Source organism: Lissotriton vulgaris, unplaced genomic scaffold (assembly GCF_964263255.1).
Source record: "Lissotriton vulgaris unplaced genomic scaffold, aLisVul1.2 SCAFFOLD_776, whole genome shotgun sequence".
Classification (NCBI taxonomy): Eukaryota; Metazoa; Chordata; class Amphibia; order Caudata; family Salamandridae; genus Lissotriton; species Lissotriton vulgaris.
The window spans coordinates 687,538-711,447 of NW_028244253.1; the positions used below are offsets into that span (position 1 = coordinate 687,538).

Consider the following 23,910-nt stretch of genomic DNA (forward strand, 5'->3'; position numbering starts at 1 on the left):
GCCGCAATGTCTTAACCTATCGCGGGGTAATGAGCAGTTTAATGACTGGATGAACTGGGATACCTTGTATTGTAGTGACATTGGTATAGCCCATACAGTAGCATAATGTAAAATGATGGGGCCCACCTGCAGAATGTGATGAGGCCCACAAGTCTCCCATATCTGACAGATATCCATTGGGCATGGGGGCCCATGGAGGCCTGAGGTCCCCCCCTGGGCAGCAGGGGCCTGTGTTACACCCCTGAGTCTGTACTGCCCCTGAGGATGTACGAAGGCACTTTGCGGACAGGTTGCAAGCTACTCCATGGAATGATTGCAAAAATAGATTTTGTCATATACATATGAAATTACAATTTGTCCTGTTGTTTATATATCACAGTTGAGCAGTCTGCCATGTAATTTACATGTGATACAGAAAAGTGATTCTCAAGCCAAACTGCGATATTAGGACATGAAATAGTCGTAGAAATACATAAAAAGCATGGTGCAGTGATGATACGTTTCAGCATTTAGAGGCCTTCAACAGGCCGAGGCCTTTGTGGAAAACCAAGATGGCTTGCTTGTGTCTTCAGTCTTGATTGTTCTTGCCAAAATTAGTGTGGTTTCTATACTTTTATTCAGGGGTGTGTCAGGTTCTCTTCAGGGGTCGATTCGTTCCTACCAACCCTCACCCAGTCCATGGCAAGTAAGGGCAGCAGGAATCCATATGGTACCTCACCTCGTTTTGCAGGGGACATTAGTTATTTCTTGTAGTGCAATTGATGATAAATATGCACCCAAAGCACATAGAGCAACTAAGAATTGGACACAAGTGAGGTTGGAGGACCCCAAATAAAAATAAACAAAAGTCGAAAGATTACTCTCTTCCCCCTAATAAAAAAGAAATACGATTTTTATGTATTAACCTAGGTAATTTTTAGCATCACTGTTTGAACTTCGACATTTTAACATGGTGATAATATATGTGATTTTGGGTGAATGTCTCCCCATGGCATAAAAGGCTCATCTGTAAACTGGAAAAACTATTGAGTGGTATTCCCATAAATAATACACCCAAGTTTAACCTGAATACAATGAAGAATAAAAACTCTGCAAAGCCCTTTGAAATGTTAAGTCTGAACATGAAGGCATAGATGTACTATGGGTTGCATGAGCGCTTGCTTCAATCGCCACAGGAACGCCACTTTTTTGTGAGGTTCCTGTGGCAATAGGGGCTTCGCCTTGTAAATAAGGCCCTTTCACGCTACACTTAGCATAAAAGGGGTGGGAAATGGGTCTCGCATTGGGCGTTCAACTGCAACACCCATTGATTTTGACGCTGCCGCCTATTTACAAGGCTGGCGTAAATAGGAGGCAGCGCCAAATTAAAACCACGCGGTGTGAGCGAGTAGGAAATCTGGCACTTAATGTCATGTAGAGTCTCATGTCTAAGGGCAGTCTGTATTTCTTTTAATTTTATTTTGAGATTTTGTCAGGCATTACTTATGGTTTTTGACCTCATTGCGCGAAGTTAAAAGACAAAGGAGGAAATCAGTATAGCTATTCATTTGGCTGGAGTGCAGAGCCCATTGGCTTTTGCTGGCATCAGATGGCTTCTGCTGGTTCAAGAATTATTCTGCTGGCTGAAAATGGCTTCTGCTGGCTGAAAAGGACTGCTTATATTGGCTCAAAGTGGCTTCTAATGGCATAAGATGGCTTGAGCTGGCTTAAAGTGGCTTCTGATGGCTTGAGCCTTCCTCCTTCTGTGTAATTGATTGATGTAAAAGCCTTAGAATGGGGAAGCCCAACGTCTTTGCATTGCTCATGGTGTGAGTATATGGGTGGGCCATACTTAGTTTTTTTTTTTTTTTTTTTTATTACACAAACTCTTTATTTAGGGAAAGGGGGAACATTTCAATTCTTTCATATTGAGTACACTGATGAGAACCGATAGCAAAAATGCATTTTACAAAAAAAAGGCAAATTCGTTATCTAGAAACACAGCATACAGTGCTTGTGGTGTGCATCTTCGGCTGTAGACTTGAATAGCACAAGACCTATAAAATTAGAACATTACAAATGCTTTATTCTTAACTGATTTCTGGAGTCAATTCAATGTTAGGATACACATGTCATGCACTTCAGGGAATGGGGATTTTCCCTCTGATAAGAAGCTGTCAGCGGCACTATACAAGTCGTCCAGCCTTGAGAATACTATCAACAGCAGCTAGACTGGTGGAAGCAGAGACTTGAAGGGACACCACAGCAGAGCAGGGCGTGAGGGTACGAGCAACTTGAGGACAGTCCATGACACTGACTTTGGTGCTCTGCGCCTCTGTGAAGGAGTAACCTCTGTTGTAACTGCACAGCTTGCAAGACAGTGGCCAACTATACTTTTAAGAGGAATGAACCTAAGTAAAGGTAATAAAAAAACACTATAATCAAAGCGATTTTAGTAGTCACTGAAGATCTTCTCTAGGTCCTCCAGTTCAGCCGAGGGTGTAGCGCTGCTCGCGGGGTTGGAGCTGGAAACAGAGCTGGTAGATTTCTGGCTGCTTTGCTTTTTCTGCGAGCTTTCAAGAGGCGCGGGCTCCTTCTTCACATCTCTACCCCCGGTGAGAAGCCTCTGGCTCTCCGCAAAGTATTGATTCGGGTGATTCAATGAAAACCCACAGTCATCAATATTGTGTATTAGCTCAAAGTACTTCTGGCAGGCAAGTTGGTAATGCATACCCTTAACCAGCTCCAAAATCTGAGTTACCCCTGCTGATGGGATCTTGTAGGACTGCAGCTTCTGCTTCAGCAGTTCCGGATCGCTGTGGCGGAACGGGCAGCCATGAAAGTCTCCCTGGCCTGGGGCGTTGGTGAGAATAATTTTCATACAGCTGTATGGTGTATAATCTGTCCTCTTGCCTTCCTTTCCGTAGTTGTGGCGAATAGAGTAGGAATAGGTTTTATCAAACTTTTCAGCATCAACTTTCCCTTTAATGAATTCCAATTTCCAAAACTGCATACTTAGGTTTTTGAGCATCAGGATGAGCATAAGTAGTCTGAACTGGGGACAAAGTGGGAAAAAACAGATTTTTTACTGTTTTTGCAAGCCTGATATAGAAGTGGTTTTTCAGGCCTCGTCTGAATTTATGTTACCCCCTTCTCTAGATTTGGATGGATCTCCCAGAGAGTGGATCCCTGTTCAAAAAGAGATCTACTACATGATCTTTAATATCTGATTGGTAGTGTGGAGCATAGATTTTGGTTTGCCGACCATTGATGCCTGGATGGGTGGCATGTGTAGGACATGTGGGTGGGTGACTTTTTGGGAGCACTACGTGGACCCTGGTGCAGTAATGCTGACTAGTTGTGACCAATGCCCGGTCAAGTGTGATTTTATGATTGAGAAAGATAGCTCCTGAGACATACTGCTATTAACCAGATTCAGACTTGGTATCGTGAGGTGGCACCTCAGCTTCCCCCTTGGCGATGCGATCCCTGTAGAGTCTTAGTTTGCCCATGCGATGAGTTATCTCCCCAGAGCTTGCTCCATTTTACCTTCTTTTCTCACTTCTATACAGCTTTTACTAAAAGGCTTTTAATCCCTATACTAAGGACAAGAGGTATTGGAAGATGTGGTGTTGCTGTGGTGTATTTACACAGCTATGGTATTTGAACCTTGAGCATCTGAATGGTGTTTGTTCAATCTGATAGATGTACAATTTTGATCTGGTTCATGAATTGTTCTGAATTAGTTCCCCCTGCGTTGCTTGGTGTATGGAATCTTATTGTAATCTATTTTGTTTTTAAATAAGTTGATCATTTTATACATTTATTTTTTTTATTAATATATATTTTCTGATGCACTTTGAAAATTAAATGATTTGAGGTCTATTTTGTCATTTATGTGTTGCGCTTTTATAGTTAATTTTGTAGCCGGCATAAAGGTTTTAATTAGATAGAGAGGAGATAGCTACAAGAAAATGGGAAATGGGGTTTACAGCACAATTGCACCTACCCTATGTAATGCCTTGTTGGTTGCGTGGTGACACGGATCGGAGATTCCTTTCCCTAAATCCCCTAAAACAAGAAACTTGTTCTAGCAAACAGTTTTTTAACAATTGATCCAGCACACCCGTGAATATTTAAAAAATCCGTTACACTAAAGAGTATTCAACACAAATTCAAAATTGTTCATTGAATTGAGTAGCAGAGTCCTTAGGTGTTTTTTTTAAGTTTAAGTCTTTATTCATTTCTTCAATCCAGTAGCCAACGCGTTTCGTCCTCCACGGACTTCTTCAGGGCAGTAGGAGTGAGCTCCTCTTAATTTTTAATCAGTTGACTTTAATTTCCTCCAGAGCACGCTCCAGGTTAAAACAAATTTGTTCGTTTATTTTATAAGAAGACACTCCAATTGCATTAGTTTTTGTATAGTAGGGGTCAGATAGCCCAGAAGTAACAATTTGAAAATAATGTATCAGGCCGGCTCCATCGCGTGGCGTCTTCTCGTGTGGTGGGAGATAGTGCTCCTTGTAGGCGGTAATAGATTGTGGAATGTGTTTTCAACTATTGTATTCATTAGCTAGAGGGATGAAGGAAAACTAATACTGGTTACATTTTCCCTAATAGTGACAAGGAAGACTTCCTCATTAGTATAGTGGTCAGTATTACCTCTTGTCAATAGTGACCAGGAATGCAATTCTACTATGCTTTTAATTACTTGAAGTCACAGTAAACTGTTAAGGGTGTTCATGGAAACACAAAAACTCCTAACATCTAAATATACTCTCTGAAGAGTAATCATTTGCACAACATGCCTGTAAGCTAATGGCAGGATGTTCCCTTCCACTTTACTACCTCTTCCTACCAGCCTCTCTTAAATGCTAGGACACCCACATTTTCTCTTACCCCATTAACATCTGTATGAATAGCCTCTATATTATATCTAGTCATGGTCACAATCACAATAATGACATTGCCATGAGTCTTAATGCATTGATACCTAACAACTGCAGATCTATCACTGGGTTTCCTCTGTTCAGTTGGCTCCTTCAAGATGTAGTGACCATGCAGCCCAAGGCAAATCTTGCTTCCTGCTCACCGGAGTGGAGGTTTTGCCTGGAGCATGGGACTCGGACAGCACTGAATGATCTAGTGGAAAACAAATTCTCCAGTACTGACAAGTGAAGTGAAGTGAAAGTGATTTATAACGTGCAATCTCAAGCCCAAGGTTGTCTTGGTGCTGTAGAAACGGTTATAGGAACAGAGCTAAAGGTTCTTCCCGCTACTTTGATATCTCCTAGTCCTAGGTGAAGAGCCACGTTTTCAAGGCCTTTCTAAAGGCAAGTGGTGAAGAAGCAGCTTTTGGTTCCAATGGTCGGTTGTTCCAAAGCACAGCAGTGGTCCTGAAGAAGCTCTTCCCACCCCAGCTTGTCATCCTAAAAAGGGGGGCTACCAGGTTCATAGCTGAACCTAAGCGAAGCGTCCTCCCTTGGGTGTACCATTTGAGTTTATCCTTGAACCGGGCTGGCCCCAGTCCCTGTAATGATTTGTAGGCCAGGCAAAGAGCCTTGAATAAAACACTTTGTTTGACTGGGAGCCAGTGAAGTTTCCTGATGGCTCCTTTAGCTGATGCGTATTTAGGAATATTTAAGAGAAATCGTGCAGAGGCATTCTGCAGAATCAGAATTTTATTCAAAGAGCATAGGGCAAGATTGAGTTATAGACTATTACAGAAATCAATCCTCGAGAGTACCAAAGCGATGATTACTGTCTTCAAGAGTTCTGATGGCAAACATTTTTCAATCTTTTTTACAAGCCTCAAGGAACAGAATGAGGCAGATGTGATTTTATTCACTTGGTCTTTAGGCTCATCTCTTTATCTAGCAAGAAATCCATATTTTTTACTTTATTTACTGGTTCGGGGAGGAGGCCTAGCTCAGGAGGCCACCATTCTGTCGTCCAGAATGAGGGGTTATTGCTAAAGATGCTGATTTCAGTTTTAGCTGCATTTAGTTTAGGAAAATTGCTGTCCATCCAATTGCTGACATTACTCATGCAGGTTCAAAATGCAGAGCCTGAGTTGTTCTCAAGTTTCGCTAGTGACACCACAATTTGAGTGTCATCTGCATATGATGTTAATGAGAAGCAAAATGTTTTGATGAGTGAAGCCAGTAGCGTGACATAAAGATTGAACAGTGTCGGGCTCAGTGCAGAGCCCTGAGGGACTCCGCAGAGAGAAAGGCCTGGACGTAAATTTGCCCAACGCCACGCTTTGTTGTCTGTTGCCTAAAAAGGATTGAAGGAGACCTAGTGCTGTATCTGCTGACCTCAAACTCCACATGCGTTCAACCAGGAGCTCATGGCTGACCGTATCAAATGCCGCAGAGAGGTCCAGCAAAATCAGAGCCGCAGTCCCCGCTAACCAGCTTTCACAAATATCTTCGGTGAAAACCACCAAGGGCAACATGTGATGCCTGTGTAATGGGCGATTGTTAGAAGAAAGTGATATTTTGCTTATCGAGAGTGTGTGGTATGTCTTGATGGACGGTGCTGTTGTGAGATTAGTAATATCCAACTAAAGGATGGATCAGTGTTGTGTTAGATATGTGTGTAGTGTCCTGTCGAACATGTACTGTTGGATGTTTTGTGTTTGGCATCTTATTACAGATGCATATTATTGTAAGCTTGGTGGTGCCCGGCTACTTGGAATTGCCATTTGGTCATTCTACAATGTGCAAAATACCATGCCCCCCGATTTTTCTCTTTTGTGAAATGAGCTAATGATTCTGGGATGTTCTGCTCAGAATGAAAGATAAAATGTAGAATCTGAGTCACAGCACCTGATTCACACATTTTATCTTTTTCTTTCCAGTTTTCCCTATGCAAATTTCAACAGACTCCTCCTGGCAACATGTACGCCAGGGAAAATCTAAGATGTGTTGTAAATCCACACATCTTAGAATACCAGGATCAAGGTAAAACTGTGCTTGGTCCTGGTATTGCCCTGGCATTCAGATGAGGCCCTGAATGTGCTTTGTGTACTTGGTTGAGTGCATGTGCAGCGATCTGTCTAATGTGTCCTGTTGATTAGTTCATTGTACCATTGCCCAGCTTTAGTTTCATTTTCTTAAACAAAAAGCTATCCAATCCAAATCTGGAGGGTCTGGATTTCTAGACTAGACTAACATTGTTTAAATAAACTTTACCTTCTTCAAACTATAAAATTATCTCTTTTGTGATGTTACCTTGCAGCTTCCTTCAGTGAACTTTCAGAACACAGGCAAAACCTGAGCCAAGACCAGACAGTTTTAATCTACACATTGCTAGGGCTTTCCTTTTTTATAACCATCGGCTCCCTCCTTTTGATCCTGAGATGCTTTGCCAAGAACGAGGCCGACCAGTGTCTATGCAAACCGTCCATTGCGGAGGCCAACGAGGACGGGTCATCGAAAGGTAGGCGTGGAACTCAGTTTCTGTGGGTATGGGAGATGGCACAAGACAGATGCTTAGAAGAAGTGGAGGACCAACCTAGGTCCATTGATCCAAGAAACCCTTTGGAGGTCACAAACCAGATATAAGAGGATGTTTAAAAAAAATATATGTTTATCAAGTTTTTTCACCAAATCTCAACAAACCAATATGACAGCCAGCAGGCGTAACTCAGAGACAAGACAGCAGTGAAGATTCAGTTAGTAGCAGTCTTAGCATCATCAGACTCAGCAGAGGGAAGGCACCATCCTATGAAGTGTGGTCGGGTAGAGAGTTCAGCTGTAAGCCCTGACGGCTCCTTGAGGGAGTGCTGTGGGGCGGGGAGTTGGAGGGGCAGGGTGGGGGGTAGTAAACTCCGGCATACGGCTGAACGGAGCTAAGTAAATAAATAAATAAATAAATACATAAAACGAATTACATTGCGCAAGCTGCATCGCCATTTGGTGTCTCGCCTCACGACCCCGCAGCACTCCCTCGAGGAGCCTCCACTTGCTGAAAGCCAGTGAGCAGGGTGTTCTTTGAGATACCTTGTTGCAAAATGTTTAGTTTGTCTTCCATTTCAGATAAGAACAATCTTTTACAAGTATGTTCTGTCTTGCCCCAAAGGAACAGTGTGGCTCATCTGCCAGGCCACTTTGCCCTCTGAACAAAACAACCAACCACAGGTGTGTTTTATTTGACACAAATGTTTCCAAAAATATTGGCTAAGAAGCCATGATTTAGGAAGCATTCTGCATATGGGGTTACAGTATGGTCCATTTCTTTCCTATTTACTGCAATTCATGGGAGCATTATTCGTACTCAGCAGATGGGACAACAGAAGCACTGCATTTCCAGCTCATACTAAACAAAATAGCACAGTGGAGCGTTCTTGTGCCTCATAAGAAATCAGAACTATCTCTTAACTTCACACCATACTATGAGCCTCAATTACGAGGTGTCCTTTCATGAACAAGGTCTCCCTTCCTGAACAAAAAAAATCATTCCGGCAACACAGGTACCCTTGCAACAAGACAAAAGGTTGTCTGCATTGGTGCACGTCTGCTGTTTGTGTGCCGGCGTAGGGGAGAAGGACAGGAATGCGCCGTATCTTGTAGATACCAAAAAACACAAAAGTGCCTACACCCAACCAGTTTACACAAAATGATTCTTAGTGAATGGGGCAAACAAAGTTTTTTAAGGTTGACCCGGTATTTTTATTTATACCTGTCTATTTAGTAAATTTTTAACACTTTTTTTCAAATTTCGCAACAAAGGAAAAACTGTACATTCATTTCATTTCAATTACAATACACAACTATTTACAACCACATATTTACAATTATCATACATTCCACAAAAGATACATTATACAAACAACAAAACATTGAAAGCTTTTTTTAGTTGAGTCAATCTATATCCATAAAGAAAGAAAAGACAAAGTCACAAAGAAGGAACACAATCCTAAAGTAAAAATGACTTGACAGCCAGCCGTGGCTGGTCTAGACTCTTAATGATATTGCTCGCTCCCTCAAGTGTGCCGACGCGTTTCTAGTCCAGGGAAACCAGTTCCTGGACTGTCATCAGGGCTTTGTCAGTTTTCTGTATGGAATGAAGAGAAACATTAAAGATTTATTTGTTGACTGCGACTTACTCCTATGGCTTATAGTGCACTGCAGGATATTGATTAAGTACCTGTCAATAACTGATGGCCTCACTCGATAGTCAAAATGGGTTCCAGTTGGGCCTGTGTTATTATGATAGAGACTGCTAATAAGCGTCAGGGCATTTTCTCATTGTCTGCAATAGGAAACAATTTTTTTTCATGCATATTGGCGCCAATTCATAAAGAAAAGAAGATTCATGTTTGCGCAGAGCTGAAAATTGGTATTCTATTTGTACCTCTATTCAACGAGTCGAGGTATCGCTTGTAGCCACTAATCCGCTTTTGTTAAAAAAACTGCTCGAAGGATCTGGCAGAGGGAATTCGGGTATTTGTTAAAAACATGTTGTTGCTTAAATACATGAATGTATTATGCTTATGACGAAGCAGGCCAAGCCACATACCTTTTGTCACGTATTGCGGGGCAGATACTCAATTTTACTGGTGTGAATCACAAACTGTCAATTGACATTCTCGGCGGCATCCAGATACATTCTGAAGCGGGAGGAAAAACCGATAATATTGAAATCGACTTGTAATTCAAACTTGTAACACAATGACTAGCTAGCTAATCTAGCGTGGCACAACATACCTGATTGTATGCTGACGCTTCCCCCCGGTCAGTGGGCTAATACACTCTCCTGTATTCGCTCGATCCTATGAACGAAAAAGTGCTCATTAAGCTAATTCGGGCATACGATTTTCAATAAAGTTAGGCAATGGCAGCGGCATGAAAGGAAAATAAATGTTAACGATACCTAATGCTGCCGCGTGCGTTCCAATCGCTCTATCCTTCTACTCAGCAGAGGCGGTGGCCATTTTGAAACACCTTGCCTACTTCATCTTTTTTATCTAGCAAAGAATTATGAAACACGTAGTTTAGAATTGCTGAAGAAACTGTTTTAAACGTTTGTTTTATACAGATAATGGCTAATGGAATTATTAAAGTGACAAGCAACTAAATTATGGCGATACCTTGTACTGCCGTATACGTTCCAAACACTCTATCCTTCTACTCAGCAGGGGTGGCGGCCATTTTGAAACACCTTGCTTACTTCATCTTTTTAGTCTAGTAAGGGATTATGGGACACGTAGTTTGGATGAAGAGACTGGTTTAAACGTTTGTTTTATACAGATAGTGGTTAATGGAAATATTAAAGCGACAAGAAAGGAGGAACTCTATCTCAAGCCAAGAGCAATCCTGCATTTCACAGACACACGTTCTAAAAGAATTTACAAAAGAAAAAGACAATCAATGTGCTATCTAGTTACAGTCTTGATAGCTCAGTCAGGCTATTTAATCCTGTCAACGTGCTGTTAAACTTAAGAATTAGATATGCCTCCTTTTGTAGTAGCACCCTGTCTACATCAGCAGGCGTTTTTCCTGATTCAGGGTGAATAAGATAGACCATTTAAAATCATTCTCACTATGGCCTTTCTCCACAAAGTGCTCAACCATTGGTGCTGTCATGACTTTCTTTTTGATGCAAGATCTGTGTTGACTGATTCTCAAATTGACCTGTTGATTTGTTTTGCCTATGTAGCTTTTCTTATGTGGACATACTACCATGTACACTACGTTTTTTGTCCTGCAATTTGTAAAAGCCAGGTGTTTCCACTTGACTCCAAGGTTCTGGAATTCATTCCCTTCGATTGTATTTGGACAGGCCACACAATTCCCACATTTTTGATGGCCCTCCACAGGTCTCATTTTGAACTTGTTTCAAACCTTCAGACAAATACATCTCGCGGGGCCAGATGACCACCGCCCGCCCTTATCAGCTTGTTTTATCACTACCGATGAGTCTTCCTTAAGTGCCTGTATCGCCAATCGTTGTTTCTGGATGATATTCTGTTTAACATATTTCTTGGTTTTTTCAAGTTTATTAATAGATGACAAAATAACTTGTTCAAAAGCATACACTTGTTTTGGAATATTTTGGCTGGGAACAAATGATGATTTGGCAAAATATTCCAAAACTTAAAAAAACATGACATGGTATCGATTACTACCAGAGGACCCAGTTAAACAGATCCAAGGCTTAATTTTAGACATCTTAAAAGTAGGAAAAGATTAGGGTTTTCTGGGTGCAAAAGAACATGATTTCCTAATGAAAAAGTTCCCCAGAACCTCCATCCTTTACCTATTACCAAAGATTCATAAGAGTTTACATGAACCACCGGATGACCAATAGTCTCGGGTTGTGATTCTTGCCTTGAGCCTATATCAAAATACGTTGACTTCTTTCTGAAGCCGTTTCTCAGGGAAGTCAAGTCGTATTTAAGAGATACCACAGATTTCTTGACAAAGGTAGAAGGTACCCCCTTTGACCAAGACACACAAATAATGGTCACAATGGACATGACGTCCCTCCATACGCAGATCCCTCAGGATGAAGCGTTAGAGGTCATGGAACTGAACCTTGAAAGTAGAGACAAACCGCATAGGGTTCCCACCTCATTCATTTTGAAATTGGCCAAAATAGCTCTAAAAAAGAATTCCTTTATGTTTAATGATCAATTCTACATGCAAGTGAAGGGGACTGCCATGGGATGTCCTTATGCACCAGAGATGGCAGTCCTCTTCATGGCACAATATGAGAGGAAATACATTGAAACCAATAATCCATTCAAAGACCACATAAACCAATGGTTGCGCTATATAGATGGCATCTGGCTCCTGTGGCAGGGGAGCCAGGTGGTTGTATTGGCGTTCCATGATTGGCTGAATGCCAGACATGCTGACATTAAATTTTCCATTGAACACAGCACAACCCGAATGACATTCCTTGATGTGGAATTAACGTGTGATGATGGACACCTCAAAGCATCCTTATACAAAAAAGATACAGACAAGAACACCTTTTTACACCATAGGAGTGCCCATCCGAGGAATTTAAAAACAAATCTTCCTTATGGCCAGCTCCTAAGAATAAGGAGAAATTGCACAGAGGTGTGTGACTATGATGAACATGACCAAACTTTCTGTAGTGAAATGATACAGAGAGGATATCCTAAGAAACTTTTGAAACATTCTTTCAAAAGGGCGAGATTCACACCACGTGAATGCCTACTCGAAGTCAAACAGAATAAAGAGCTAGACAGACTGGTCTGTGTGACCACGTATGGACCAGACACACACAAAATGAGGCAGGCTATACTAGAGAACTGGCATCTTCTCGAAGGGTTGGAATGTGCATTTCCGCGACCTATCTTCGCCTATAAAAAAACCAAAGTATAGGCCAACAGATTGTTAGGGCCGATATCACTGCACCAAAAACAAAGAATGACTTGCTTTCCCAATGGAAGATGAAACCTGTGGAGGGCCATCACAAATGTGGGAATTGTGTGGCCTGTCCAAATACAATCGAAGGGAATGAATTCCAGAACCTTGGAGTCAAGTGGAAACACCTGGCTTTTACAAATTGCAGGACAAAAAACGTAGTGTACATGGTAGTATGTCCACATAAGAAAAGCTACATAGGCAAAACAAATCAACAGGTCAATTTGAGAATCAGTCAACACAGATCTTGCATCAAAAAGAAAGTCATAACAGCACCAATGGTTGAGCACTTTGTGGAGAAAGGCCATAGTGAGAATGATTTTAAATGGTCTATCTTATTCACCCTGAATCAGGAAAAACGCCTGCTGATGTAGACATGGTGCTACTACAAAAGGAGGCATATCTTATTCTTAAATTTAACAGCACGTTGACAGGATTAAATAGCCTGACTGAGCTATCAAGACTGTAAATAGATAGCTTACTTTAGGATTGTGCTCCTTCTTTTTGACTTTGTCTTTTCTTTCTTTATGGATATAGAGTGACTCAACTAAAAAAAGCTTTCAATGTTTTGTTGTTTGTATGATGTATCTTTTGTGGAATGTATGATAATTGTAATTATGTGGTTGTAAATAGTCTTGTATTGTAATTGAAATGCAATGAATGTACAGTTTTTCCTTTTTTGCGAAATTTGAAAAAAAGAGTTAAACATTTACTAAATAGAGAGGTATAAATAAAAATACTGGGTCAACCTTAAAAAATTTTGTTTGCCCCATTCACTAAGAATAATTTTGTGTGAACTGGTTGGATGTAGGCACTCTTGTGTTTTTTGATATAATAGGGTCCTGCCTACCCTGCACCCTACATGGACCTAACTCCTTAGCTTCACAAAGTATCTTGTAGATACGGTGCATTTCTGACCATTTCTTTTGACGCACGGCAGCACTGCAGGAAACCTGCTGTGCTACTGTGCGTCAAATGTTTGTAAATGAGGCCCTATACGTGTAATCATTGTAACTCGCATACCATAAGGAATGGCAGCCATCATAAAACCTTTAAGGTAACCTTCCAGTACACAACCTATGCTAGACATCATACACACCTTAGCTCCATGGTACAAAGGTGTGTGACACTAGAAACCCTTCTGATGCACATGCACTGACGAAGACAGCAGCGGTGCCATATCTTAGTAGATAAGGCTCAACTCAGGTTGCAAAAATAGACTTCCATTGGATGTAAACTTTCCACTATTAATTCCAATGGTGCAATATTTTTTGTAAATGATATTTATGTCGGACGAAATTCTGGCTACAATATGCAGTCAAGAGGAAGAATGTAATGTTCAGTGGATGAAGAAGTCCAATTATCTCCTCAATGAAAAGAGTGGATTCACAATCAAATCCATGGCCTTCTTTTGCTATGTTTACACTTTAAAAGGCCCATGACTGAGAAAATTACATGAAATCTATGTCTACTTCTTAATGTCAGGCATTAAAAATCCTTCTAATCGTCATCATTGAACCTAAAATATTTTTCTCATTCTTCTAGATGAATTCATTACAGCCAAAGGGGCATATGCACAAGAAAATGCCAGAGCATGGCGTTAGTGCAAATTTGACAACGCCGCGCTCTGACAATTTCAAAAGACAGGGATGCGCTGTGTTTCCCCTAGCGCTGGTGCTAAAAAACCTGCTTAGCGCCAGCACAGGCACCCTGCCGCTATGTAGCAAGTGTGTCTGTACTGCAGGGATGATTGTTCATGTGCAGAAAAGGACACCTTCCTACACATAAACAATCAATAATGGGGATTTGCTCTTCCTATGTGTGCTGCAAAATGCTATCCCAAGACCAGGTATTACTTGGCCTTAGTTTATGGCGCTGCCCCAGCCATGTAAATCTGGAACAGTGTCAAAAAGCAATGGGTGTTATGAGGTTTCTCTCATTGGTGGCAGGGTCCTACCTACGATAAGGCTACCATCCACATGTCCCTCTGGGAAGCTATGGGATCATTTGGCTGTACTACTGATGGCACCCTCTCTCAGGACAACTGGACTAGGGAGCAGTTCTTGATCCCCAGCTCTTCATACGTATCCCCTTCACTTTGGGAATAATACTTTGCTGTTTGGGGGCTGGGAGAGTAGATTGCATTGTTCTTTCTTTAATCTTTTCTATGTACGGGGGAGGGATTGCTGTTCTTTTGCATGACCCAGCCTGTGTTCCTTGTGGCTTGATTCTCTTCTACGATTTTGAGGAACAGCTCAATATGCGATGTTGTGTTGCCGCTATCCTTGTCGGGACATGTGTCCCCACTTTGCTTGACCTTTTGCTTCTTTTTGCTTTACTTTCAATAAAAAGACTTTAAAATAAAAAAGCAATGGGTGTTGCGGTAGAATGCCCACAGCAACACCCATTGCAGGCTCCTTTGCTGTAGAGGACTGCAGCGGAAAGGGACATATTTACAAGGTGGCATTAAGCCACGTTAAGTGCAGTGCTTAATTGTGCCGGTGCTTTCCGGTGTTAAGCACCGGCACTTATTTCACAAGGCAGGGTCTATAGAATTGAAAGCCATGGGTATGCTCCAGAGGAGTGTTGCAGGTGCTGACTTTTTAATGGTGGAATTTATTTCTTGCTTGAGCCAGTGAATTACCTCTACAGAAAACTCCTGATATAGTCTGATTTGGTTGACGTCACATAACTTCAAATGGTGAAATAAGCTGCACGCTATCCCTCGCTCATTAGCGAGAGGTGTAATTTGCAACCAGTGCCTAATTTGAGCTGTGGTTTCCGGTGCTCGAAGCAGCACTTAATTTTAAAACCAGGCCGTGTTACAGCAGCCACAAGGTGGCGCTGTCTGGCTAATTTGGAGATGCAAGTAACTAGTCATTCAATAAACATTGAAATGACTATTACCTGCCTCCCAAGCCATTCTTATAGCTTTGGGGGCTTGAAATAGTCTGAATAGTCACACTTGTGAGAGTTTAATGGCTAGTACTTGTGTTGTTTCTATCGTTGGCACCATTGCAGGGGCTACGTCGGTTGCAAGCTGCAGTGGTCTCCTAACGAGAGCCCGGCACTTAATATTTTACAAATTAAGCACTGAAAAGTGACTTAGCACAACCTTGTAAATATGGGGATTGCGGCTATGCCACCAGAGCGTCAGAAAAGGTGACATTCCAGTGGCTATAGGGGCTTGTAAATATGCCGCAAATTCTCTTCAGCAATTGCCTAAATGGTAAACTCTCTGGGCTTCTCTCTAGTTGCCACTTCTTGCACATAAATAGCATATCTCAATCTATTACCTTCCACCTTCACTCTGTGGAGAAGTTCAAACACATTTTAAGACATATCCAAATGTAACCTGCAGTCCATGCTTGAATCATTTGATGTTTGGGCTTAGCTTTACTCATTTTGTCAGCACCGTACGAGCTATCATGGCCGTTTATAGCCAGCACCGTACGAGCTATCATGGCCGTTTAGAGTGTTTTAATCATGCTTGCACTAGTGAACGAATAAGTTCAAAATATTGTCCAAATTGAGGGAAGAGCACTATTTCAGATGCTGTGAACCTTTTATGAATTAGCACTTCACACTTTGGATTGGACAGTTATTTTCTCCATCTTACTGCTACGGTCTTTTAGTCAGTAGTTAATTTGTAAAAAAAAAAGTGCTGGGACTCTCCTCAGGAGGCAGCTTGCACCAGCCTGTTTCTCTTGTTAGCGAGACCTAAAACAGAACCAACTGCTAACCATGAAAGTGGGGAAATGATGTTGCTTAATGGCCAGAGTTGCCGACTACGAAGCTGGGGAATCAGGTTCGAGGCATTGGTTTAACATCCTGTGATTCTGGGCAAATCACTTAGGGGCACATGCATCATTGCTTTTTGCGGTCGCAAAGGGACTCATCCCAAATGCAAAAATCGCTATTTAAGTAATACCAAAATTTGCCGTTACTTAAATTGCGACGATTGCATTTAAGGAATCGCAAATTGCGATTCTGTAAATGCAATGCAACAACAAAATAAAATGTGCGATTTCGCTATTAAGAAATGCAAATTACCATCAAATTAAAATTGATGGTAATTTGCGAAAACGTTGAAAAATGCACCAAAGTGCATTTTTCAAAGTTCTAAGTTGCACACACACATGCCCTTGGGGCATGTGTGTGTGCAACGTGTTTTTGGTTGCTTTTTCAGGGGTGCATCAGGGTGTTCTTTTGCCCCCCCCAATTGTGAATGCGATTCTCATTGATTCCCATGGGCCTAGGGCCCAAAGGAATCAATAGGAAGCCATTGCTTAATTACGCCTCGCAATTTGTGAGTCGCAATTAAGGAATCACATTTGTTTGAGAATCCTTCATGCATTGCATTTTGTGATTTCTATATAGCGAATCGGTAACATTTGCTAATTAGAAATCACAAAATGCGAATTGATGCATGTGCCGCTTAATCTTCCCATGTGTCCTTAATTGGTGTTCATGAGAAGCACCAGAGTTGATGGTTAAGTGGTGGTGCAGAGCACCGGAAACCACAGGCTCAAATTAAGCACTGCTTTTAGTCAAAACCGTCTCCATCGACAGCAGGTTCTTTAATATGGTCTATAACCGGGGTCTCCAACCGGTCGATCGCGAGCTACCGGTAGCTCGCGGAGACCCCGGGAGTAGCTCGCCTAGCCCTTCGCTCTGATTGGAGCAAATCCGTGGATGGGGCGGGCGAAGGGGATGATGCGACGCGATGACGCTCCTCTCTATTGTCTACTCAAAACGCGCTGGCATCGCACTTGCTGCCATTGTTCGACGGGTGCCAGCACGGAGCAGTAGGAGACGTGACTTCTCCCCCTCAAGCAGCCAGGAGACGAGCCTTCCACTGCAGGTAAGCAGCGTTATTCCGCTGATCCTTCCGTCGCTCCAATCCACCCTCTCTTTGCTCCCAGCAGCAGCATGCCATGACCCCAGCCGCCCCCGCAGATGCCACCAGGACACCGAAAACTGCTCTGACTCACTCGCGCTTTCCCGGTCCTGCAGAAAGAGGTGACTCTCCCTACCCTCTCCTCAACCACACCCGAGGGCCCCCCCCTCCGCCCGGCGGAGAAGCAGCTGAACTCTGAAGAACACGCGGATGAAAGTCACCTTTTATTTTTCTGCACCAAGCCCAAATAAAGTCCTGCTGGTGAAGATGCAAAGGGCAGAAAACAGCAGTCTGTCTGACACCTCGTGGCACCGTGAGAACCCCACATTTCCCAAACACAGTCTTCTGACTCGGAGGTCACACCCTGGAACCCTAGCATCAGTGCCGTGAAGTGCACTATGTTCTTTCATTTCCAAGAGGCTTTTTGTATGCACCTTGCAGCTGCTCCTAATTCACATTTACTCCCGGTTTACTGTTTCAGCACTGTAAATGACCCCCAAAAACAACTTCCATAGGCAGTGCTAGGCTAGTTACCTGGCGTTCCAGTCACTGCGTCCATAACTGATGACACAGCAGGCCCTCTGGGCCCTGAATGGTGCTCTTTCATATGTTACACATCGACACCAATCAGAATGGGAGCTATTTTTGCCTCTTGTTTAACAGCTGTACTTATTCCAAACAGTCACCTTTTACAAGTGTAAATCAGTTGAAACGCCACCATAGTCAGAGTGCAGAGTCAGTGCAGATTCAGAGTGAAGAGTGCAGAGTCAGTGCAGATTCAGAGTGAAGAGTGCAGAGTCAGTGCAGATTCAGAGTGAAGAGTGCAGAGTCAGTGCAGATTCAGAGTGAAGAGTGCAGAGTCAGTGCAGATTCAGAGTGAAGAGTGCAGAGTCAGAGTGCAGAGTCAGAGTGCAGAGTGCAGAGTCAGTGCAGAGTCAGTGCAGAGTGCAGATTCAGAGTGCAGAGTGCAGATTCAGAGTGCAGATTCAGAGTGCAGAGTGCAGATTCAGAGTGCAGAGTGCAGATTCAGAGTGCAGATGCAGAGTGCAGATTCAGAGTGCAGATTCAGAGTGCAGAGTGCAGATTCAGAGTGCAGAGTGCAGATTCAGAGTGCAGATGCAGAGTGCAGATTCAGAGTGCAGATTCAGAGTGCAGAGTGCAGATTCAGAGTGCAGATTCAGAGTGCAGATTCAGAGGGCAGATTCAGAGGGCAGATTCAGAGTGCAGATTCAGAGTGCAGATTCAGAGTGCAGATTCAGAGGGCAGATTCAGAGGGCAGATTCAGAGGGCAGATTCAGAGGGCAGATTCAGAGTGCAGATTTAGAGGGCAGATTCAGAGGGCAGATTCAGAGGGCAGATTCAGAGGGCAGATTCAGAGTGCAGATTCAGAGGGCAGATTCAGAGGGCAGATTCAGAGGGCAGATTCAGAGTGCAGATTCAGAGTGCAGAGTGCAGATTCAGAGTGCAGAGTGCAGATTCAGAGTGCATATTGAGAGTGCAGAGTGCAGATTCAGAGTGCATATTAAGAGTGCAGAGTGCAGATTCAGAGTGCAGATTCAGAGTGCAGATTCAGAGTGCAGAGTGCAGATTCAGAGTGCAGATTCAGAGTGCAGATTCAGAGTGCAGATTCAGAGTGCAGAGTGCAGATTCAGAGTGCAGATGCAGAGTGCAGATTCAGAGTGCAGATTCAGAGTGCAGATTCAGAGTGCAGATTCAGAGTGCAGATTCAGAGTGCAGATTCAGAGTGCAGATTCAGAGGGCAGATTCAGAGGGCAGATTCAGAGGGCAGATTCAGAGTGCAGAGGGCAGATTCAGAGTGCAGAGTGCAGATTCAGAGTGCATATTCAGAGTGCAGAGTGCAGATTCAGAGTGCAGATTCAGAGTGCAGATTCAGAGTGCAGAGTGCAGATTCAGAGTGCAGATTCAGAGGGCAGATTCAGAGGGCAGATTCAGAGGGCAGATTCAGAGGGCAGATTCAGAGGGCAGATTCAGAGTGCAGATTCAGAGTGCATATTAAGAGTGCAGATTCAGAGTGCAGATTCAGAGTGCAGATTCTCTCGGAAAAATGCGCGAGTTGATTCGGGTTCAGTAGCTCACGACGATTTTCACTGGCCAGAAGTAGCTCTGACTACACAAAAGGTTGGAGATCCCTGGTCTATAATATTTGTAATTATGTACATTGTAAATATTTTAACTAATCAAGCAATAAAGAATACTTACTTACTTACATTGAATAATCAGCTTACAAAGCTAAGCACCTAAACATAGCAACATACCTCGCCACCCACTTCGCCTTTCTGGCAGACTTCTCCACCTCAGTATTATGAACTGTCCAGTGGCGGCTCCTCCGCCATGGCAGAGGATCGTCGCCCCATTGCTTTCTCGCATTGCGAGAAGCATAAACATTAAATGGTATTAACTTTTAGTTATTACCCTTTTATGTTTTATTTGCCGGCGGCCTGGTAGGCGGGGCTGCTCTGCTTACGGAGCAGCGGGGGAGTGGTTTGCCCACTCCTGAGAGCCTTATGACTGTTTGGTTGGCCCTCTCGACCCGCCCACACCAGTCATGTGTACTCCCCTGTTCTCAATGCAGGCTGCATTGCAGCCTGCATGGAGAACATGCCCACCCCTCTAGTCCCTGGCTGAGCGAAGTGTCACGGCGCTCAGACCAATCACAACTCTAGATTGGAGCGTTGTGATTGGCTTAGGGGTGGGAGTCTGGCTGCCTGCTTCCTGTTCCGACCTAGAGTCGTACACAGGCGAGCAGGAGAGAAGATGCGCAACCCGGAGGCGGCAGAAAGGTACGTTTTATTTATTTATTTATTTATTTATTTATGTAGCCTGCAGCTGACTCCCCCAACCCCCACCCACAAGCCGTGCCGGCCGCCCCTGGAACTGTCTCCATCTGGAAACAAAAAGATTTAAAATCTTGCAAGTTTAAAATGAGTCACTCAAAAGAGTGGAGACAAACTTATGGAACCCACTACCTGTCAATCTGCAATCTCAACTCAATTGCTTCTCTTTCAGAGAACATCTATTTCACAGTCACCGCCGCTGACTCTTAAGATGATGTTGCTATAAACTGATTCTGATGTATATGTTTCCATGGTTACCTAGTAATATGATTCAATAATCTGCTACTAATTGCATCTGCTTCATGTTCCCTGTAAAATGGCGAATACCTTCTTGGAGCAGTAGAACAATGTAAAAAGTTCAATAGTCCCCAGTTCTAATGGGAAGAGTGATGCAGCACCCACCAGGCAGCAGAGAACTCCTGTCTAGGCCTTTGGTGGTACAATAAATAACATCTGGGTCATCCTTCAGGGTTTAACCTGGCTTGCATATGTGACCTTTATGGTATAACTTGTAACCTGTGTGCCTTGCATCAGCTTCTGTACTATTTGGAAGTTACTTATTATTTTTACATTTATGGTATGATTTTGAACTCCTTTCTTGCGAATGTTACAGGTTAATGTTTTGTGGTGTTACTTCTTGGAAGAAATTATGGTCAAATGTAATATGATGTCGCTCCCCTTGATGACGTTCAGAGGAATTTTGAATTTGAATTTAAAAGTATTTATTAAGCGCACGATTACCAGGCGGTTTCTTGGCGCTGGGGGAGTAGACCCTGGGGAGCAGAAAGAGTGGGAGCTAGGGTGAAAAAGCCTGTGAGAAAAGATGAGTTTTGAGCACCCTTCGGAACTCAGGATATGTCACTGTTGACCTGATGGCTAGAGGAAGGGAATTCCAGAAGGCGGGAACCAGGACAGAGAACTTCGTACCCCTGGATTTGATCTTCCTAAACCGGGGGACCGAAAGGAGAGATAAGGAAGAAGAGCGCAATTGTCTACTGGGAATGTAGGCCTTGATTTTAGAGTTGATGAAAGCTGGGGCAGTTCCGGCAAGGGCCAGAAGGTCATGCATCCCATCTAGTAAATGAAAGCTGGGGCAGTTCCGGCAAGGGCCAGAAGGTCATGCATCCCATCTTAAAAAGGGCGCGTTCTCTAATGGGAAGCCAATGAAGGGCTCTAAGTAGCGGGCTGACATGATGTGACTTGGGAAGAGGAACGGCATGTGACACCAATGTTGTGTGGGATCTATATCTTGAGGACCTATTTCATGTGTATATTTATTCACATATGTTGATGTGGTCAACAGAAAATACTTACCTTGGTGTAGCACTTACCTGCCAAAGCTTCGAGTAGCACTTTTGATGGCCTAAACTTCGTGAAGGTCCGGCATTCGACAGATAGCAGCTCAGTTGTCCGAGTCATGGGGTCGGTGAGGCTTGAGAACCTGTCCTACCCTTTTACTACAATAAATTTATGGTTACTCTTCATCTCGCCTCCGAGCCATGTTCTCAGTCAACTTCTGCTACCTATATGCTTTATTACATCCATTGACCCTTTAGACAAACCCCTGGCTACTATGAAGGATTTCCAGCCTCTATGACTTTGGTTACCATTAAATTCCAGTTTTTTGACCAACTTTGAGAAAATAACATCTTCAGAGTAATTCTCAGTGTCGGGCCACCTCTATAATAAAAAACAAGAAGAACAATTTGAGGCAAAGAGCTACAGATGCACGCTGCCTTAGGTGCACTTAGGGCAACTGCAGTCACAAAACAATCATACATTGAAGTGTGACTCACCTTTAGGAAGGGACACCCTTGGCACGCCCCTTCCTAATAGCGATTCGCAAACCCTATTGTGCGAGTCGGTAATAGGTTACAGACTTGCAGAATAGAGTTTGTACATTGCACAGACCTATTTTGCAGTTGCAAACAGGCCGATTTCCCGTTTGCGATCGCAAAAAACGGTTGTACATCTGGCCCCAAATCCTAAAATCAGCTATGGAAAGTAAACTGATGGCTACTCAATGCTTGTGTACATGAAACAGCCCTCACTGGGGGTCAGTTTATGAAAAAATAGTTCTCCCTTTCTGAGACAGACCGACAAATAGCTATCTTTAGTCCATCCTCAAAAGTTGCATATTTACACTACAATAGACATTAACCCTGAAATACCAAATTCTATTGGCATTATCTCGAATGCTGTACTACTATGTCATATTTTTATATCAATTCATTGTTGTTCATGCTGTCTTTGTGATGCTAAGAAGCTGAAGGCTGGTGGCATTCAGCACATAATATATATACCGACACCTGTATGGTAATTTGGTGTGAATGACCGGTTGCACTTTTCTCTTATCGCAGACCGCCTTGTAAATACCGAGACCACCGGACGAGGATCCAGCGAAAGTTCTGATGGTGGCACGCCGGATCCTATTGAGACATGCGTATTCTGCTACCCTGATTCAATGCCAACCATCGAGGAGGGTGGAAGAAACCAGGGCATGACTCATCCACACAGAGCAGTTGCTTTACCCTCCCATCGAGCCAGTGGTGGGTACCCGGGGACCGTGCCTATTGACATTAACTATGAGGAAAGGCCTTTCACCATAATCTGCTCACCATCACAAGAGAAGACATCAATGACCTAAACCAAAGTTCACTTCTAAAGTTGGAGAGTGACCTTCTCAGCTCACACTTGATTCCTCTTTGGTGTATTACAAACATATATCAGACCTTAACTTTTAAAATAGTGTTTTGTCCATTTAGCCCATTTCTTTTAGAGCGTCACACCCTCGTCTTGCACTAGGTGAGGGCTGGAGAAAGCCATAAATCCGAGGTAAATTGCAATGTACATAGCCTTAGGTCTATGTCACATGTATTATGTGCATTATTATGTCTGAGTTTCTTCTAATCTGGACCCCAACAATATTACAAACTAGTGCCCCATCAAAGATTACCTTTTCTGGATAAGATCATTGAAAAAGCAGTCAGCACCTACTTCCATTTCATGAAAAAAAAATCAAGATCACCCTCCATCTGGGCCGCAATACAGCACAGTGATAGACCCCTTCCAACAGGTTGCCAATAAACTCCTGATCATAAGACCATCCCATGTCTTCTCACAGTGTTGGACCTCTTGGCAGACTTTAACTACGCCTGGGCGGAATTTTATCTCCGCCCAAGTAATCGAAGTAAGTTCGTACTACTTTCGCATGAAATCACCAAAAAGAACATGATTACGAGTAATTGCTTAATTGTGAGTAATTTAGCATAAAAATCCCTCCGCTGTAGCAGCGGAGCAACGCACTTGGCAAGCTCCAATGGCTTCTGGCTGCTTCCATTTCCATTTCTGTTGCATTTAGCGCTATTTTCTTAGCACACAATGCTTCCTTTTGTGCATTTTGTATGTGAGAACATAGTGCTAAATTCTGGATTACACCCGTTAGCATAATTCTGCTGTAATTTTGCATAACTACGTCACAGCAAATAACTTTATACCCCCCTACCTTTAACATCATCAACCATCAATCCCCATTGAACACAGAATTTAGTAGAACAGGCTTCAAGGCACAGTATGCTCTGTAAAAAAAAAGCACAGATCCCAGTTTGTTCAGATGAGCATTTCCAGATCCAATCTTATTCAAACCCAAATGTTCAAGACATACTTGAATCCCGGCCTTCTGAAGACTGAGTTAATGCTCAAGGAAAGCAATGACCAACAGAAACAAATTCAGGTCAGGTTTTAGTGATGGCTTCATCCCATTAGTATT

General features: G+C 43.0%; 1 protein-coding gene and 1 pseudogene across 2 annotated transcripts in view; one reads left to right on the forward strand and one right to left on the reverse strand.

The window, feature by feature from the left end:
- Window positions 1-23,357, forward strand: part of TNFRSF13B (TNF receptor superfamily member 13B) — a 105,553-nt gene extending 82,196 nt beyond the window's left edge. Inside the window, exons 4-5 of the mRNA XM_086948769.1 lie at window positions 7,225-7,425; window positions 22,502-23,357. Coding sequence (XP_086804895.1) covers window positions 7,225-7,425; window positions 22,502-22,788 — 488 coding nt within the window. The 3' untranslated portion in view covers window positions 22,789-23,357. The remainder of the gene's footprint in view (window positions 1-7,224; window positions 7,426-22,501) is intronic.
- LOC147668121 (DNA primase large subunit pseudogene) lies at window positions 1,861-2,992 on the reverse strand (annotated as a pseudogene). The gene has a single exon (XR_015304155.1). The product of XR_015304155.1 is annotated as a DNA primase large subunit pseudogene (transcript).
- Window positions 23,358-23,910: the final 553 nt, after the last annotated feature.